Genomic DNA, 19706 nt, shown 5'->3' with positions numbered 1-19706 from the left:
CAATCGAGGGTGCTAATCCAGTACGATAATCGATTTTCCTTCCGACTTCCTTTTGGTTTAATATGTAGCTAACAGATGGCAGATGTATGTACTTTTAAATCCGTCACCACGAGGCGAATACGTCTGGGGGGGTAGAGCGGTAAAAGAAATAGAGGCTTGCCGCAACGATAAGTCGACAGCAATCGAGGGTGCTAATCCAGTACGATAATCGATTTTCCTTCCGACTTCCTCTTGGTTTAATATGTAGCTAACAGATGGCAGATGTATGTACTTTTGAAACCGTCACCACAAGGCGAATACGGAAGGGGGATAGAGCGGTAAAAGAAATAGAGGCTTGCCGCAGCCTTTGAAAGTTTCCAGTTAATATTTCCATGCAAGCCGCCGAGCACGTATCATCGGCAACTGGAAATAAACAGCGGCTAGTTTGAGTTGCGTCTGGTGGAATGTTGTGATTATCCCAGAAGGAGGTTCTTAAGGAAAGTCTCAGTGGTTGGAACGAGAGGAGGAGACGAGTACAAGGTCGGTCAAATACATGGGTGTCTGAGAAGGAAGTACAGCAGCGACTGATCTGAGGGGGATACGAAATCAGGAGCAACTGCATCGTCTTCAACAGGTAAATGGTGGCATTTTGAATACTCTAAAATCTAAGTTAATAATATGGCAATTTTGTCCGTCGTGTTTTACATGGTTGTGAGAGGTTTCTTCTAACGCGGGTGAAGAACATATTTTTGTTTTGAGAAGTTGATAATAAACGCAAGTAAGCAAGAAATTTCCAGTCTTTTATGGGACCCCAAGGGTCATTATCGTGCCCGCCACTGAGCCTTATCCTGAATGAAATGAATCTACTCCACATCCTCAACTCTGTTTCCCCACGATTCTTTTTAATAACATCTTCCCGTTTACGCTTAGGTCGCGTGGTCTCGTCAGGTTTCTCAGCCAAAATTTTATACGTATTTCTTATCTCTCCCCAACGCGCTGCTTGCTTGTCTCATCGTACTTGATTTTAATATCCTTACATTCATCTGTTCATTTGTTTAAAAGTGAATGGTCAATCTCTGGATTTGATTTTTGGAGGTATTGGTTTTAAATTCCAACCTGATTACGATGGTACCTGTTGTCCTCTATGTGGGGTGGTATAGTACCTTGAAATAGGCCACGACGGTCTCCACCGAGACCTATCCGCTATTCACGGCTATATTCCCGATCCATTAGAAGCTGTGTGATCTCGACATTTGAAAGTATCGTAAAAAATTAAGAAACGGGAATTTTAGAAATGGGTCGTGTCACGTATGGAGTCGAGACGTGAGGCGCACAAGAGAACGGTGGCCAAGTGACCTCGAAGTGGTACTTTGTAAGGGACTTCACACAATATATCATTTATAAAAAGGGATTTGGATGTGGGGAAGTATGAACTGCAGTCACGTCATCAAGGCCACGCACACAACGCTGTACCATTATTCACGTTCATTACCCACTTTTAACTCGAAGATTAAAATATGCCTACACGGAACTTGTGTACGCTCGTGAAACCACGCCTGTCATTGTCGACCAAGAACGCAGACTGAGGGCAAAGACGATTCTCTTCTGGGATGCTGCACTCAGAGGTGCTTTCTGCCTCCATCATCAGGGTTCCAGATCATCTCTATACTCACCGCCGTGAGAACCTGAAATATCACCTCGTTTGTGGTTGTTTGAAAGTCGAGTTCTGAGGAGAATTTTGTACCTGAGAGGAAATTACAGGAAGATGAGGAAGATTGCATGTTGAGGAGATTAATAATTTGTACCTCATATTATTAGAATAATCAAATGAATAAGGATGAGATGGGCCAGATATGTAGAGCGCATGGAGGAGATCAGACGTACTTACAAATTTTTGATTGGGACAGCTGAAAGTAAGAGACCACTCGGAAAACCTGGGCGCACATGGGATGATAATATTAAAATTCGTCTTAGAGAAATGGGTTTGGGAGGGTGTGGATTGGATTGATCTGACTCAGGATAGAGATCGACGCTGGGCTGTCGTGAACACGGCGATGAATCTTCTGGTTCCATAAAACGCGAGGAATTTCTTCATTATTTGAGCGTCACGTTAGCTTCACAAAAGGATTCTGCTCCGTATACTTTGTCATTATCCACAATTTCCTCAAATCCACCTCTGCGTCTTCATTTTGTGGTGCTTAGACACAGGGACGACTTATTACTAAGTCTATCGTTATCAAGGTGAAGGGGTTGGTGGTGGAAGGAAGATGTTTGTTTGCTCTGTTCTTCACCAGGAACTAATTTGATTTATTTCGCCCTCCTGGAGACGCAGGTAGTCCGTGAGTCTCAGCCCCACGTTGTCCGTCGCGTGAGCAAAGTAACAAAGAGACTTTGGCTCCAGCGTTATCTGCCCCTGACATCTCTTTCGATATCAAGTCTCTGGCCTTTTCAATTAGAGGCACGTGTACCTCTCACTGCACGTGAAGGATTTTCAAACCACAAGATCTGCAGCGTTTGATGATACGTCTTTTGAAACAGAATCGAGTTCCCCATACTTGAAAGAAAGAAAACGAAGAATGAATTGCTGAGAAAAGAAACAAAGGTAGAAACAAGAAAAGAGGATAAGAAGGAAAGGAAAGGAGGTGGCCATGTTGTTTCCCCTCTCCTACAGTTGCAATGGCGTCTTTAAATCTCTTACGAATTCTGAAGTATGTTGTAATGAATTCAGTCTAAGTGCTTCAATCCCCTCACATTTTATGAATTTCAAAACTTTCTAGCAGTTCTTCGGAAGATGGTCTGCATGCGAATCAGCGCCCACCGGTTTGTCTCGGTTCTTTCTCCTCAAAGTAGGACGGTGACATTGGCAGTTAACACGTTCGAGCTGTAACCCAGAAACGGTGTGGTCACCTACCAGAGTCAACATTTCGGCTTCAGCGCCAGCAGAAACGGCGATGTTCAGGAAAAAGGCAACCGAATTTTGCATCTGGTCTTTTGGCGTGGATTTTCTTTTGAAGCGATTCTAAAAGTTTCTGAAAACAAAGATGATGACTCTTCTGGTTTGTTGCGCCGTGTAGTCTGGTACAAATTTACAGAAGTTTCAGAGGTGCTTGCTGCTACCATCATCAGGGCTACAAGGCACAATATTAAAAAAAAACAATCTTCTTTATACTGGCCGCCGTGAGAACCTGAAATCTCAGTTTGTGACAAGAGTTCCGTCATTGGATTATTTCCTTTCGGGTGCTGTCTGGATCAATAGCTGGCATTTATCGCTTGCCGACTACGTAAAATATAATTAATTATTTGTTAAGTCTTGTGTAAGGCCTGTGTATGTGAAAATGTATCAACATTCAACTCCATGGCACAGACTCCTTCTTCAGAAGCTGATAGTCTTTAAGCTAGTCAAGATGTTGCCCACCTTTTATGGAACTCGAAGGTTCATTGTCGTCTTCACAAGAGTTCACCGCTGAACCCTGGCCTGAGCCAGATAAATCCAATCAGTGCTCTCACGTTATATTTTTAGAAATTTTTTAATATTATTACCTCAAGAGGCTTCCTGTCTAAATTTCGACCTGCTTGTCAGCATTTGGTGAAGCGTCTCGCTGTGTCAGTGCCCAATATTTTTAAAACGTATTTGTACATAATTTATCGCGAACTCATTCAGCAAGTAGGAAGTGATTACGAGACGGAATGGGTAAATGATACCCAAAGGGTGGCTGGGCTTCAGACGCGTAAGTGCAAGGCGCGTCCGAAAGATTTTTTCAGACACTTACATGAGAGGAGTGTCACGTTATTTACAACAGACCCCTGTCTGTCCTCATGCGCCCTACTCAGAATTTTGGGAATTGTATGAAATCGCCAGAGAAAGTTGGAGACTACTGCCTCTATCTTCAGGGCTCAAGACTTACACCGATATAGTTCCCGAATTCGAGTCGAGATCTGAACTTAGCTTCTTAAGCAGTTGTTTTTTTCACACTTTATTTACTTAATGTTATCTCGATGATCTGTATTGTTCCATGTTTCCACATTCGCAGAACATTAGGAACAAGGGGAAACCCCCCCCCCCCCCCGTGGTAAATAGGCCTCTATAATTAATCGTTCGCCTTTGGATGCTGGTCTACAAAACCCTTGATTTTTGTTCGTCACTCCACAAATTTCCTGACGCATTACGGGACAGTGGGTCTACGTACAAATTCCGTCTGAATGCAAAATTCACTTTACTTCTCCCATATATTGCAAGGCCTTTTCTTTTATCTGTGAAGTGAACTTTAAAGTCCATGGGACCTGTGAGCTTTTGTGTTAAGACTTCGTGAGTTGGAACGCATTTCGTCGATAGACACACAAGTCGACGGAGTCGTTAAGTCGAGTAACGGTTATTTTACGAGTACGTGTTCTGTTGGGTGAATGTGAACGGAGGAAGTTGAGTGAAGTCCTCGTCTCCTGTCGCTTTCTTGTTTCATTTTTCTTGTCCTGTACTGTATGGTGCCTGTAGCAACTGCGTTTCTTCAGAGCTCCTTTCGCAGTGGAATAGGTAATTCGCCATTTGTTCTTCGTTGTCCAAAAGAAAATTGAATATTATGCAAGGATTCCTGTATGTTATTGTGCTCATAAAACAGGACGCACAGTCGAGGTGAAAAATATTTTAAATCTGTAAAACTATGCATAAATCTGCATAACTAATAGAAATATTACAAAAATCACACGTTGTGATACTGCACACACACGAACGACGGACTTTTAAGTTTTTCGACGAGACTAAAGTCAGTGCTCAGTACTGTAGCCTACGAGCAGTTTGTTTCCTTGTTTGTTTGTTTGTTTGTTTGTTGCAACTTTCGAGACTATCGCCCTTCTTTCTCACTTTTAATTTCTTACTTTTTTCCCTTTCTTTTGTTTTTACTTCTATAGGCAATTTTTTCTGTTCCTTGCCTTTTTGTCTTTATTTGTGATCCCTGTATTTCCTTTCCTTTCTTTCCTCTTAATTCTTCTCTCCTCCTTCGTATGCTTTTATTGTCCTTCGTCTTTCAGCACGTTTTGCAGAGACACAGCCGATCCACTCACGAATCCTTATTTCTGATAACTGCATTCGTCCAGCGTCTGCTCGCGGTCCTTGGATTGACTAACAGTTTTTCTATCGGTGGCTGAAGTCCTGGGAAAGTTTAGTGCACCGCGGGCACAAACCGCGGATTTCCTCTGTGACATGGCAATTGGCTCTTTAAATTACTACCGCAATTTGCTGCAATGCCCCCCCCCCCACGCCCCCGCCCCATTTCCCGGGGTGGGGTCGTGTGATGAGTAGATTGGGCCAATGACAGTTCGGAGAATACAATAGAGTGGCTTGCTACGTAATGGATGACCGAGGTTCAATCCCTGGTGGGAACATATTTCTCTTCCCCACCTTCAAAGACGTGTCATTTGTCCAAGAAATTACTTTGATCAAATCAAGGAGGATGGCGTTGAGGTGGCATGTAGCATGAATGGGGCGATGAGAAATGTGTGCAAAATTTTGGTTGGAAACCCTGAATGAAAGAGACCGCTTAAAAAAGCCCAAGCGTAGATGAACGGATAACATTAAGGTGGATCTTAGGGAAATAGACGGGTATTAGTGAAAAACTTTGGGTTCCATAAAAATAATGGAATTTATTGACTAGCTGAGCGACTGTTAGATTCTCTAGAAGAATTCTGCTTCATGTAATTAGTTTATTTTTTCTTTATTTTCTGACAACAGTTGAAGGTGTAGACTACAGAGAGATGGAACAGCGGATTAATGTCAACAAGGGTACAGAGTTACGTCACGGTCTTCTTAACTTTGGGCCTGTAAAGTTGATACACCTGTTGTTAACAGAATCGCCGTGGTGTGCATACATTATGTGTCACGGGTTGAAGACCTTCCCAGATACCGTTATGCGAACACACGACCACTTTCCCTCGAATTCCCGTCTCAAAATGGAAGGACTTCCTTATCGTCCTGGGGCCAGTGACCCGCGATAAGGGTTTACCCAGTGGATGTGGCCCCAGTTAGAATTTGCCATATTTTCACTTTTCCAAGATCGACATTAATGAAAAGTTTTACTAATGGGGAGTGACACGCATTTTTCGAAATGTGTTTCTTTACAATTCTGCGTGTTTCATTGGCTGTGACACGCATTTCTGGGAGATACAAATCTATTCTTATAAATGGTACAACATCTAACGAAAACTATTATTTTTCCTTGTGATTTCTTTAAATATTTACCACATTGAAACATGCGAGCTAATAACAGTGTCGTTAAATAAATAATAAATAGGTTTATTCGGTGTTTACATTCTGCGAATTGGTCAACATGGTGTTCGCAGACAGACGTGTGTAGAACCATGAAGCACAGTTTCTAAATCGTCGACTCTGTGAGCAGAAACACGGAAACTGGAGCAGTAGGATGTGGGAAACTGAAATACGTTGATTTTCATGCAGTCGCAAAAAGTAATTCATTTAACCAGGGGCTGAAGATTCTCCCGCATCCCAACACGAAGACGTTCGCCTAAATATTTTCGAAGTTCTGAAAGCCTGAACCTGGCAGCGTGATCCGAGGACGACCTCCAGGTAACGGTGGTTAGCTAATGGAAGATCAGTGTCGTAAACTAGTCGTCGTGACCCAGTTTGTTGCATCTGCAAGAATATGCATCCTTCTGGGAGGAATGCCAGTCGGTATTTTATACCACGATGTTAGGGTTTGATTCCTGACAGGGCCGATTAACTCTTTCATCGCTGTGGCTTATCTGCACCCATGCAGAGTTGCCCAAGGGTGAACAGTTATGTCTACCTACATGCCGGATGTGGCGGAATAATTTCCGTCCCTAGGGTCTACTCGCCTAGTCGCCACGATGTCCCTCTGAATACAGAATAATCCCGTTCTAGTTTGTAGGAGATCTTATCGCAAAGTACATGATATAATCACGTGGGGTGGAAGTGTTTATTTTTGGTCTAATAAAGGATGCTGTAAGTAGCTCACGAGGAGGCGTCGAAAGGTAGGCCTACGAAGGTTAGTTAACAGTGAATTGGAATGGATCTAGAAGGAAGCGGTCGTGGCGTAATTTAAAGTAGACTGACAGAACCTGAACCAGGATACTTGATATGAACCACGCGAATTTCGTATCCAGCGCCAGTATGACGTTAAAATTCTCAAATAATTCATTAGCGTGACAAGTGTACTTGATTGAAAAACACAATTTTCTCACGAAGATGTTAAAACCCATCACCCGGGGGGGGGGGGGGGGGGGGCAGGAACAATTTTCTCGTTATGTAGACTGAATCGAGTTGATAGTAAAACTGCGCAACGGGCCGAAACAAACGAGCTGTTTAAAGCGACACTACACTTAGTGTGTCAGCGAAGACAGTGAGGTGACACTAAGTAAAGGACCACATTCGCGCTTTCTCCTACATCCTATTTATTATTGGTCTGTGTGTTTCTCAGCCGAAGAGATCTTTTGTTCACACCGCGCGTCTTGGGACCAGTGTCATTAGTTCATCCTAAGCGCCATCCGCTGGTGTTCGCTCTCCTGCGCCCTTTTTTAAGGTCTCAGGTCCCATTCTCGTCTGTAATGACCGAGGTCGCATAAGGTCCCACAAGGAATAATGACGTATAAGAGACTGTGATGGGCTGGGCATGTAGCTTGGACGACGGAGACGAGGAAAGTGATATCCGTTAGAGAGCGGTCACTTTGAAGACCGAGAAGGAAATTGAATGATAACATTAAGATGGATTTTGCTGAGACGTTTTGAACGTGTGTGGGGAATGCAACTGCTTTTGGGTCTAATATCGGACGACGATCTTAATCGGCGTTGAATCTTCGGTTCTGCTACCATCTTTTGTGGTTTTTATTAAAATAATTAGAGCATTTCTTACCAGTAAGCTGGTAATAAAGCATTTTAATATAAAGTCACCTGCGTCTTGGTATTTGCAAAGAAGAATGCAAATTCTTCTAAGAACCCAGACGAAGGACAAGTAACGGGAAGGTCTGTTCTAAATAACTTTTTAATTTACAATTATAAACTGTAGTCTGAACAAGAAACGAACTTCATGTTCGACTGGTCATAGATCGATACAGAAAAACAAAAACAAAAAAAATCTTGTGACTGAACAGGATTCAAACCCGCGATGCCAATGGTTTAACGTCTTAAAGAACAGCGTTAAATATATTTGTCGATTGCTGTAACATTCAGCAACTCTGCATTTTGCCGAAAGATTATATTTGTATGAATAAACAGCGATTATTTTCTTAAACTGCATCGACCAATTTATCTTTTTAGTGGTGAAATGCTGTTTTCTTTGAGGTACGGACTGAAGTTTTAAGTATAGTTCAGTTGATGTTCGCAGTTCAAAGGGTAAACAAGTTGAATCGAATCGCGTTGAGTCTGGGCCACCTCGGGGCCGCCAGCCTCAAGCAAAGAGTTTGGGAACAACTGCTGGTAATCACCGGAAACTCGACGTACTTGATCCACTAATCCTTAGCGATTCTTTGCATTGTAACTATGAAATCATTTTCCTCTTTAGCTTTGTAATGACGTTAGTTGGCACGTTTTCTGGCGCACTTTCACTCTTGTTCGCTGTTTCCTGAAAATGCCTTTATCTTTCGTGATGAATCAATTTTGTCGTCTTTCTCGGTTCGCTTAAAACTGATTTGAAGAGCTCTTACCTGGGTTACAGTGCCTAGGTAACAGATGGTCTCACAATAAGTGGTGTTGTGTTTCTTATAAGTGATTTCCATCAGCAAGCTGTTTTTTTCCCTTTTGTTTGTATATTCCTGTGGTGACGGATAATTTCTGTTGTCGAAGGAAAATTAAGTTTTGTGACTCCTTATATGTTAAATTTGGCAATGTCTGTTGGGCATGTTTTAATTTATTTGCTAATGAATTTGTCGTGATGAAGTGTGGGATTTGCTGTAGTGAATGTGAAGGAGTTAAAAGTTCTGTTTGCATGTCCTAGTCTCGAGGCATTCTCAGAACTTTATCAATATTTTCCTTGTGCAATAAACAAATCCTGTCTAACTGTAATTTGCCAGGTGCATAAAAAAATAAACATTCCAGAACAACTACTTCATTTCTTCACAGCACACAGACTTTCTTGAAAAGCTGATAGTAGCTCAACTGGTCATATAATTGACCTCTGTCCTCAGCCAGTTCAATCCACCTCGCCCCTTCGCATGCTGTGTGTTCTAACGTCTGTATGGATGTTATTTGCCCATCTAGGACTTGGCCCCACCATTAATGTTATCTTTCCTTCCCGACCAAAGTCTTCTATGCTTTTAACGTATCTTAACCTCGTGACCCCGCACGTTCGTCGCGGTCGAGTTTGACCGAGTTTACGGTTGAGAAGCTGAGGAGATGGAGTGTCTGCCCCTCCAGCAGACAGGCGATGCCCTAGAGGTCAGCAACCTTGACGGATCCAGTGCCTCTTTGATCTCGATCTTACCTTCAGGCTGCGACCCAAGGCTGCCAACCCTGTTACGCGATTTAATGCTCCTGAAAATAAATGTACAGCCATAAAAAGGTATCGAAATCAACAGAAGGAACCACTTGGTAGAAGCAGGAGTTTGGAGGGATAGTATTTAGAGAAACGTGGACTTGATAAGTAACCTTTGGGTTGTACAAAATGGAATATCTTGACCAGCTGCTAACCTAAAAGTGTGCACCTCAGTCAGATGAGTACCGTTCTATCACAAGATTGTAAACATTACGAATTAAGGGACTCCCAGGTACGGAGAAGGTAATGATAGTCTTTCAGAAAATCACGCCTCCGTTAACCCTTTGAAGCCGAAGATCGTCTGAATATTATTTATGAATTCAGTCCGTACCGCGAAGAAAACACTACACCTCACCATTACGAAAATCAGCTGGTTAACCCTTTGAAGCCGAAGCTCGTCTTCATAATATTTACGAATCCAGACCGTACCGCGAAGAAAACACTTCACTTAACCAATAGAAGTCGAATCAGGCGGTACCACATAAGATTTAACAAAGAACATCCCGGTCAAAGCCTTAAAAGCACTGACAATAATACAGTGCAAGATGTATATTAATAATAGTTAGTCATAACGATCAGAATACTAGATTTTTAAGTATTGAATGTTAATTCGATATCTGAATACAAGGTCGAACTGATCGCAGTTACAAAGTCTGCAAGCTTTCACGAAGAGATCTTTGAAATGTTATTCTGAAGGAAACTGGGACAAAATATGCAATGCGGAATACGTATATTCAGGGACAGTTATGGTACTCGAGGCTGAGAAATAGCATCTCTTTTTGTTTCTAAAATAAAGTATTTTTATACAACGCAAACAGCTTACGCAACAGCTGCGCCTTTGTTTACCAAATGAGACGAGTGACACGCGACAAACAGTGTGTTAATTAAACAGCGCCACGTATTTGTTACAGAGAGTTTACAGTGATGTTGCAATTAATGTACTTAATAAGTTCAATTATATTTCATATACAGACTTCCTGCTTGAAGTTCTTGCTGCTGTACACAAAATGTGCAATATTTACCCACTTCACTCCCACTCACATAATGTGGTCTTATTCTCTTATAACATAGGACATTATTTTGCCGAAAGATTATCTACAAAATATTTCGTGCCCTAATATGTTATAATCCATTAATAACAGATGTTAAACAATAGGTTCATCAATTTAAGTGAAGTGCTGTATAATTAATGTGTTTAACTTTCTCCATCGTGTGGTTTCTTTAATACAACGACGTTTCGGAAGTTAGTTTTACTTCCGTCTTCAGTGACATTCCAAGGCCGAGACTAGCTCTGCCAGGGTGACGAATATAATGTGGGTTTTCATCCACACTGGTCAGTTTAAGACGGAAGTGTAAGCAGCCTCAGAAACGTCCGTATTTTATGTTATATGCTGGTCATTTTGTAAGACAGAAAAGTAGAGTAAGAATCGTATTGAAAGGATACGAATCAAAATGAAGAATTTTTTGAGACTTCAAAGACGAAACATGCTGCTGGAGAGAGAGAGAGAGACAAAATCACTTTACGCAAAAAATGCATAATATGCAGTTGAATTTTCAACTTGTACAAGGAATGCATTTCCATGCAATAACGTGTTTGCATCACGACTATTCCAAGTCCTGGGTTTGTCAAGGCTGAGCGGGGCCCACGGTATGCAAAATGTACTTCTGTTACAACACACGTTCGTAAAACCAAGTGACGCCATCGGCCAATTAGTTGCGAAATTATTTCACGTTAAGTAGGATCTCAAATTCCTTTCCTTCCGTCACTGATACCCATAACGGAGCAGGTATAATAATACGACCATCATCCAGACGTGTTCTTCGCCAGTTTGCATTCATTGTTGACCTCATTGTAGGGCATACTTTTATTTCTACAGCTGCGAAACTTCCCGCATTACATGTATGTTCCGTTGTCGTAAATATTTTTATTCTGGTTTAAGGTTCTCACGGCGGTGAAGCTGTGGATTGTGGTATTCTGGGTTGTGACGCCGTGTAATCTTGCAGGTGGTTACCAACGTTTCTGAGGAACGTATCGCCTCTCTCTTCAGGGTATGTGGGCGATATTTTCCTCTGAAATGTTAGTTAACCATCTACAATCCTGCACGCGTCATAACCCAGAAAATCGACGCAAATGAACTTACTTGAGTTTCGTAAAGTGCAGATTACACCATTTTGAAAATTGTTCTTGCCGAATGTGAAGAATTAGTCCTTTTTGGAACATTGTACCCTCTCCCGCGAGTTAACTCCAGTCTGGAGATCCTGAATGAAGATAATGCAACGTGAATATTGCAGAGGGTTGGTTTTGTCGGGTAGACATTAATGAAGGCGACTTACCTCTGCAGGTGTGTCTGTGTCTCCCACGTACTTCTGGTTTTATATATGGGTTGGCAGACATCCTGCGTGGTGTGCCCACTCTCATGTACAGACCTCGAGCCCGAGATTTCTAATAACCACCCGAGCCAAAACTGGAAAGCGGTCGTGGAAATGCGCTCAGGGCCCATATCAGTCGCGTTCTGTATTAACTGCCTTTGCAGATAGAGCAGATCTGTTCGTAAGTTTGTTTGTTATTTCACTTAATGACACTTTTTCAGCTACAGGTGTCAGGCCTACATAAGTGAATTGTAAATCATGAACTTGAAAGGAAGCGATATTCCTCAGTCACAGCATTTGTTGGTAAAGAGACCATTCGGAAGACCTAGGCGTAGATGTTAGGATAATATTAAAATGGATTTATAGGAAAATAGGTGCGAAATGGATTCATGTGGCTCAGGTTTGGGCTGGTGGCGGGATTTTCTTTACACTATATTAAACCTTCTGATTGCGTAAAAGCCAGGGTATTTCTTTAGTATTTGAACGACTATTAGCTTTCGCAATTAGGACTGTGCTCTATGTGGTACTACAAGCCGGGATATTCTAACCCAACCAAGGGACTGGCTGTTTATGAACAGAAATACTGGGGTTCGATTCCAGTAAGATGATCTGCTCTGGGGCCCGCCCTGCTTCAATCTGAAAGGGTGCCAATAACTATTTACCTGAAGACAAAGCGTAGTCCCCATAGAACTATGGTGCCAAGGTCTAGAATGCATGGGAATCCATCTCCACGCCGTCTATACATCTCCATGAAGTGAAACGCAATGGAAAGTTTGCGTTAACCGGACGTCACAATACTTTATTTTTGGGAGGCCCTCGGTTTGACTCTTTGTACAGAGGATGGATTCGTTAATTAAAGTTATTTGTGGCTTCATCTGTCCGTACAAAATTATGGAATCATGTCATAAAATTGGCCACGATCGTTTCGAGTGACTTCCTAACGAATTCATCGTTTTCATTTTTCTGCGGCCATGCACTTGGGAAAGCATCGTCAAATTAAAACATATGGATTTAGATACTAGTTTTCTGCGTGTTGGCGTTCCTTGTCCATTTTTGGAACATCCCGTGAGCGCAGTTTATCGCTACATTGGAGTCACGTGTAGTGATTTATTGCATGTTAACTGTGCTATCAGTGTATGCCTACGTAACCAAGTGGAACGTAGCTTACCTGTGTTGTCATTGTTTACCACCGGGAGTGGCAGTTAGCGGTAGCTATTATGTCCGCCATTTTTACTTCAAAAGATGGTACTTCTTCTTATGGTCATCGCCCTCGTGTGTCTGTAGTGCAATTAGCTCTGCAATAATAGTTTCATATGTGCAATAAATGAACATTAAACCAGGGAGGTACGAACAATTATAGCGGACGCATTTGGAAGAAATTTTTCCAGTCTTCTTAAAAAGCGACTGCAACCATTAAAACTGGATGTTATTATGTTGAATTTATAACTTGTGTTGGGCAAGGCCGTGGTCTAGGCGACACAGAGGTTTCCTCCGGGGGCTTTCCCGGTTTCTCCGTGGCATCCCAACAATTACTCCATTCACACACAGAAGAAGGCAATGGCAAACCACTTCTGGATCATCTGCCAAGAACGTATATGAACAGGTCCCAGTCCGAGAAAAGGATGGAAGGATCCTGTTCATATGGACCTGTCGTCAGACAGAACACTAAATAAAATAAATAGTTATTCATTTAAGCCTCTCAGGAACAGAATTCAAAGACTGTTCCCGCACCTCCAGCCAGAGGTCTCTCCTTTCCTCTGTGAGAGTGTTGGCACTTGCTTTATCGAGTTCTGTGCGGTGCATGAGTGACACAATGCACATGTACCGGGGGTCACGGACACACGACACCCTCAGCTGCGCCCACATGACGTAATTCGAGGCCCGGTGGCCTCTACGCACAGAATTCTGCATTACGTGCTTTTCTTCAAGATTTGCCTCACTTACTCCATGGAGTTGGACGTTCGCTCAGTCACTCAAGAAGTTCCCAACATTTTGAGGAAACCGAAGGTTCATTGCCGTGTTCACAAGATCCCGCCACTGGTCCATACCCTGAGCCAGATGAATCCAGTCCATATCACCCCATCCTGTTTCTCCAAGATCCATTTTCATATTATTCTCCCACCTACGTCTAGGTCTTGCTAGTGGTTCTTTCCTTCTGGTTTGCCCACCGAAACCCTGTATGCATTTCTCTTCTGTAAGCGTCACTAAGTCTTAAAAGATGCGAAAATCTGAGGTGATTACATCCTCTTGAAGAAAGTTGGTCTGCTGGGAGTTGTCGCAATTCTGTCTTCTACTTGGAGAATTAAATTTCCTAATTATTCAAGTACCTGTTCTACTCCAATATTATCCATTTTAATTAATATCTGCATTTAAACTACTTTTTTAATAAAAATCGTTATTAATGTAAATATATAAAGATTTATTTGGAATTTGCTTCCCTGGACCGAATTGTGGAATATTTATTCTTGTATTTGTGATTTATTTAAAGACGCTGCCAGGACCTTAGACTGTATAACATTGTACCATAGGACGATTAATGAGAAACAAATTGGAAAGGATATGGAAGGAAGCGTTACACATCCGTGAAGTGACCAGACTACTGATTCGTCTTTTGCGTTTTCCAGGTTGCGTTAAATTGGAATCGGCCACGATGGGGCGCAGTGGCTACACATGTGTGAGACACATATTCTGCACGCTGAATGTCCTCATGTGGGTAAGTGAAAATTTTCTTTTCGATTCAGGAGGTAGTCTATTCTATGTACGTCCAAATTTGAAAATTCATATAATGTAGAAACAGGAATTGTGCACCAGATCCTTTGTTGTTTCCTTACAGCTGTGTGGCTGTGGTATCCTGGGCGTAGGTATCTGGCTTCGACTCTCATACGCGGGATACACCCAGTTGCTCCCCAAATACAGCATGATAAGTGCCGACAGCCTCTGCATTGCGGTAGGCGTTATTATTTTTATTGTGGCATTCTTTGGATGCTGTGGTTCCTGGTTCCAGAGCAGATGTATGCTCGTCACTGTGAGTAGTTTCCTTCATATTTTTATATTAAGGGATAAATTTTAGTCATACTTCTTAATCGGAAGTTTATCCTTGTTACAACGTAGATGTTAGTACACCAATATAATAATGTTTGAAAATTATGACCTTTCGGTTTCTGGGAAGTCATTTGGAGAGGGAAAATATGAACATTATATGCAAGAAATTATAACGAGATTTCAAGAAGACTTATAAAATAATTTGAACTTATGGGTGGATGCATGTATAAATTTAAAACTTGTTGTTAGAGTAGAGGAATCAGGTTCACTAACAAACGATATTAATTATAAATTTCACACTATTCTAGTGGCTTTACATAATTTATTATTGAAATATGGTACTAGAGACTCTTATAGAAATACATATTAATTTGTGACCTAAACATGGCATTAAAAGATTGTTTTAGAAGTTTTGCGTGTCAAAATAACATTCTGCCGTAAGTTTCTTAAGTTGGTTTTTAAAAGCAGGAGGTTTTTTCAGTCAACTGAATAATTATCGAAGTTTCAAGAAATATCCTGCACCGTGAAATTAATGAGTGCAATGAGTGAGTTAATTACTACTAAATCTCGCTTTAATTTCAGTACTTCAGCCTCGTCATTTTCATGTTTGTTGTGGAGTTCCTGTTTGCAACTCTTGCGTTTGTATTCCGTGAGAACCTCGGCGGTACTCTGAAAGAGGAATTAACTGAAGGAATAAAATTGCACTACAATACCTCTGAGTCCAATAGCCTTGAGAACATCTGGAACCATATTCATAAAGAGGTAGTATTTGATTCATATCTGTTGGTTTCATGACTGAAGAAAATATTTATGTATCTTTGATGCTGAGTGTAATGGTTTTTGTCTTTAGGTCGCCATTCATCCAACTTTTGGTTACAAATTTGTGGGTTTAAACCCTTGCTATGTGGTTTGAATATTATCACTAATATTATTATTTTTATTGCAATAGTAAGGGAATATTTTAATATTTTATTTAGTAACTACAAATCTACTGAAATGTAAATTTTATTTCCAGTTCCACTGTTGCGGAGTAACAAACTACGAGGACTGGTACCTCATTGATGCTTGGCCAGGAAAGAGGAATGTCCCAGCTTCGTGCTGCCTGTCAGAGTTTGCAAATGACACAGGTGAATTACGGTGCCAGACGTCGAGTTTCTTTGGAAACATCCATATTTGTGGTTCCCTTAAAGTCTGAGATTGATGCAATACATCATAGTTATGTAGTCCTTTGTACATTGTTTTAGATACATTTAATGTATGCATTATGGGAGTTGATTCTGCTTGTATATTCTTGTATTTGACAAGAGATTGTTGTTATACTGACAGGTATTTCTACTGCTTTTATTTTAAATATTATGGCAGTAGTTCGAATGATACTCATGAGGAGATCTAGTGGTTGAAGTACAAGTTCAGCATTCAAAGAGTTCCAGATTCAGATTTGACTGTTACGAATAATATTAAAAATATATAAATGTAATTAACCATCGTCGCCGAAAAGTTTCAGAGATGAAACAGTGGACAAACTAGCACATGAATGTGCGCTTCAAATTATATGCTCATTTAAAATACTAATGTAAGGATTACATAAAATATCAAGTGCAGATTACAAACCAAGTGCAATTTGCGACTGATGTAATTCCCAAGCGACGCATTTCCATTGGTTCTGAATACTGAAACTTTACTTTATTTGCAGCCTGTGGATATGAAGGGAACCAAGATATGTGGTACACCACTGGCTGCGCAGAGCAGGTACAGATGTGGTTCGTGGAGAGACTGCACATTGTGGGCATTGTCGGGCTTGTTGTCGCATTCATTCAAGTAAGCAGTTTACGTCTATGAATTACGGTGCTTTGAAATGTACAAGAAATTAAAAAGGATCCAAGCCTGGCAGCCTGAGAAGAATTCATTATACTTAGTCACATGGCCTCCCTCTTGTGTGTTTGTTTTTAACATTCAGTAGAGGCTAAGCGATATCACATATATTACACTCAAGCTGCATCGTTGGTGTACCCTTTTTTTGCTATCGTCACAAGACATTTATGTTGCAGTTATATATTTTCTGTTATCCAACAAATTTCAAGTAGAATTTGAACTTATAAATTCTTTTTGAATATGATCCAAGTTACAATCACTTTTAATTTCAGCTATTTGGGCTTATCTCGTCGATGCTCCTTTTCTGCACCGTCCGACACAAGCGAACTTCTCACACCTACAAGTCGTATGATCCAGCCACATGACTATTGCGGGAAGGCGACGAGTACCACCGTCGTTGCCAGCCCTTGTGAGGGAATCCTTAAACAACCGAAAGTGCATTAATGGAAAGGCTTGACTGTGAATGCAAGATTTCCAGAGACGGAGGTGAAAGTGTTAAATGAAGCCATGAACATGAATTTGAAAAATGTCTTGTTATTATGACGACTTTCCTGCATTACAAATGCTTAGATCTTAGGAGTTTTCTAGAGTAACAGTAATTATCACCTAGTCTCTGTTAATACAAGGAAATAAGTAGGCATATTTACAATGTGTTCTTAAAACTATGGTGCAGTCTTAAATCATTGATGTATTGTAGCAATTGCGGCAGAGACGTGGATGAAACATGAAAATTTACACCTGTTGCTAATAAAGTTCAGTGTGAGGCCATTTGTTCTTGTGCACGTCTGTCATCGATATTCTAATTCTTGCCACGTGCAAGTGAGAGAATTTTATTTAGAGACTCGGCAGTCAGTCTTTCTGCTCCTGTGCTTCAGTTGGTCCACACTGTTGATTTTCACACTCAATCAACTTCTTTGAAATGGTCTTTGTAAGTAAAAGTCTGGCAGAATTGGTTGAGGTGCTCTCACATTCCAGTTCACCCACCAACTTGTGAAGCGCTAGTCACTATGAGTGTCAACGTAGGGAACTGAGGCTCCATCAAGTTGAGAGACTATCTTATTGTCTTCAGTTATGGTAATATAGAGACACGCTTCTTAATGTTTGGAACAAAATCATCTATACCTTGATATTCTGTGTGCTGCTAATGGGAATAATATTTTTCTTAATCAAGACTTGCAGTTGGTAGTGCTTCGTATTGGAGGATTTAAAGAGCAAGGTCTGAAAAACAAAATGGACCATTATCAATAAAACTTGCCTTTTATTCAAAGCATGTTAGTTCTGGCTTGCACAGAACCTTCATTATCATCATCATCATTATAATTGTGCAACTTTTATAAAGTACAATAGAAACCTAATAAATAAATAATGTAATTATTTAAAATGGAGTATACAAAAGAATATATCTAAACTGTGACTACAGTTAGAATTAACAGGAGTAGTATATTTTTGAAAGAGATTTGGAATCAATGGGGCTCATATGACATTTGCCACCTTTGCCTCCAAATAAATCTACCACTGGGGTCTTAAATAAAGGAATGGATCAAAGCTTAAAAATCAAATATTTTTATCAGTTTAGTAGTTCATAGTTAGAACGATGAATTATTTTATATAAACTTATCTATACAAAATTATATGACAGGAGGTATGAGATATCTTATATCATGTTGAAAAGTGAATATATTATAAAGGAACATTATTCCATTGCATGTGTTTACAAGTGTTCAAGTTTGTCTAATTATTTAAAAATTAAACTTTAGGAAGTGTTTTAATGCAAAGCAATAAAATGGTAACATGATGCATCTTTTTTAGGTTATGTTAGGTTAGGTTACATTAGATTATATGCATTCTATGAATCCCCTTTAACGAGGTTGTGGACCAAGTAAGTGTACAAAAATACAAATGGAAATACCACAATAAAGAAGTGACATACAATATAAAAGAAAGAAAAACTATGATATACTAGTATTAGTCTTATGTTTAAAAATGTGAGTTTGGTTAAAAAGTTGATACACATAATTTACGTTTGTCTTATGCTTAATTTTATGTAAAATAAATTTGATATAGTTGCTCCACAGTAAGTTTGAAATTCTGTACATCTCCTATAAAAGTAACTCTTTAACAGAACAGAGGAAATGAAAATTTAAATTGTGTTCTGTCAGTAAGATATATGTTTAATTCTTAATGGGATCTTGTTATAGGTTTAATATCTGCACAGAACATCTTGTTTTCCACATCTCCTTAATCTCTTGAAACTCATATCTGTCATTTTACAAGACTGTTATAAAAAGACAAACATTTAATTAATGTTACAACTGGCATGATCAGTTCCTGTGTGATTAATCCAAGAGCATTTAACATTCCAAAATATATTTATTATTTATTAGTCTTTACAGGTAGGGAAATAAGTGAAAACTTGGCATCCTCAGGATTTTTAGAGAACTCAAAATAGTTTTCAAATATATTTATTGTTCAAATTACAACCTTGCTGAAAATTCTTATAGTGTGTTGTGAATGTCTGAAATTGTCATTCGTTTCAGTAGCTGTGTTCTTCTAAAAATACTTCTGTTGTTCATAATTTTATTCACATTAAATCCTGAAATAAATGTATATTAATGCTTTAATTTCATGCAATATGTATTTGGTTATTACATGGTTATGTTTATTTATTTATTTAGAAACATAACCTTCATATTGTGTTATTGATAATGGTGTTGGGATTTGTTGTTATTAATTTGTTAACTTATATCTAACAAGTACAACATACATAAAAATATGTAATTGGCTTAATAAAATATGTGATACCATGTAATGATTTTATCAATGTCAGATTTAAATAAACATATCACATTCTATAATTTCATTAGTTATTCACTGAATGTATATGTAAATAATGAAAATATTGTGATTATATACTCATTTTTTTATTGTCTAGCTTTTATTAATTGACTC

At 39.9% G+C, this 19706-nt stretch overlaps 1 protein-coding gene across 1 annotated transcript; it reads left to right on the top strand.

The window, feature by feature from the left end:
* Window positions 1-326: 326 nt before the first annotated feature.
* Tsp5D (Tetraspanin 5D) lies at window positions 327-19612 on the top strand. The gene is made up of 7 exons (XM_022063413.2): window positions 327-613; window positions 14468-14556; window positions 14677-14868; window positions 15468-15647; window positions 15901-16012; window positions 16579-16703; window positions 17030-19612. The coding sequence occupies exons 2-7, from the start codon at window positions 14494-14496 to the stop codon at window positions 17120-17122; spliced, it is 765 nt and encodes a 254-aa protein (XP_021919105.1). The 5' UTR covers window positions 327-613; window positions 14468-14493; the 3' UTR covers window positions 17123-19612.
* Window positions 19613-19706: the final 94 nt, after the last annotated feature.

The sequence above is a fragment of the Zootermopsis nevadensis genome, unplaced genomic scaffold (genome assembly GCF_977971745.1).
Source record: "Zootermopsis nevadensis isolate Lab colony 2312 unplaced genomic scaffold, Znev_1.0 Znev_ptg000024l, whole genome shotgun sequence".
Lineage (NCBI taxonomy): Eukaryota > Metazoa > Arthropoda > Insecta > Blattodea > Termopsidae > Zootermopsis > Zootermopsis nevadensis.
The sequence above is the reverse complement of the archived record's forward strand: the minus strand, read 5'-3'. Positions and strand labels throughout refer to the sequence as shown.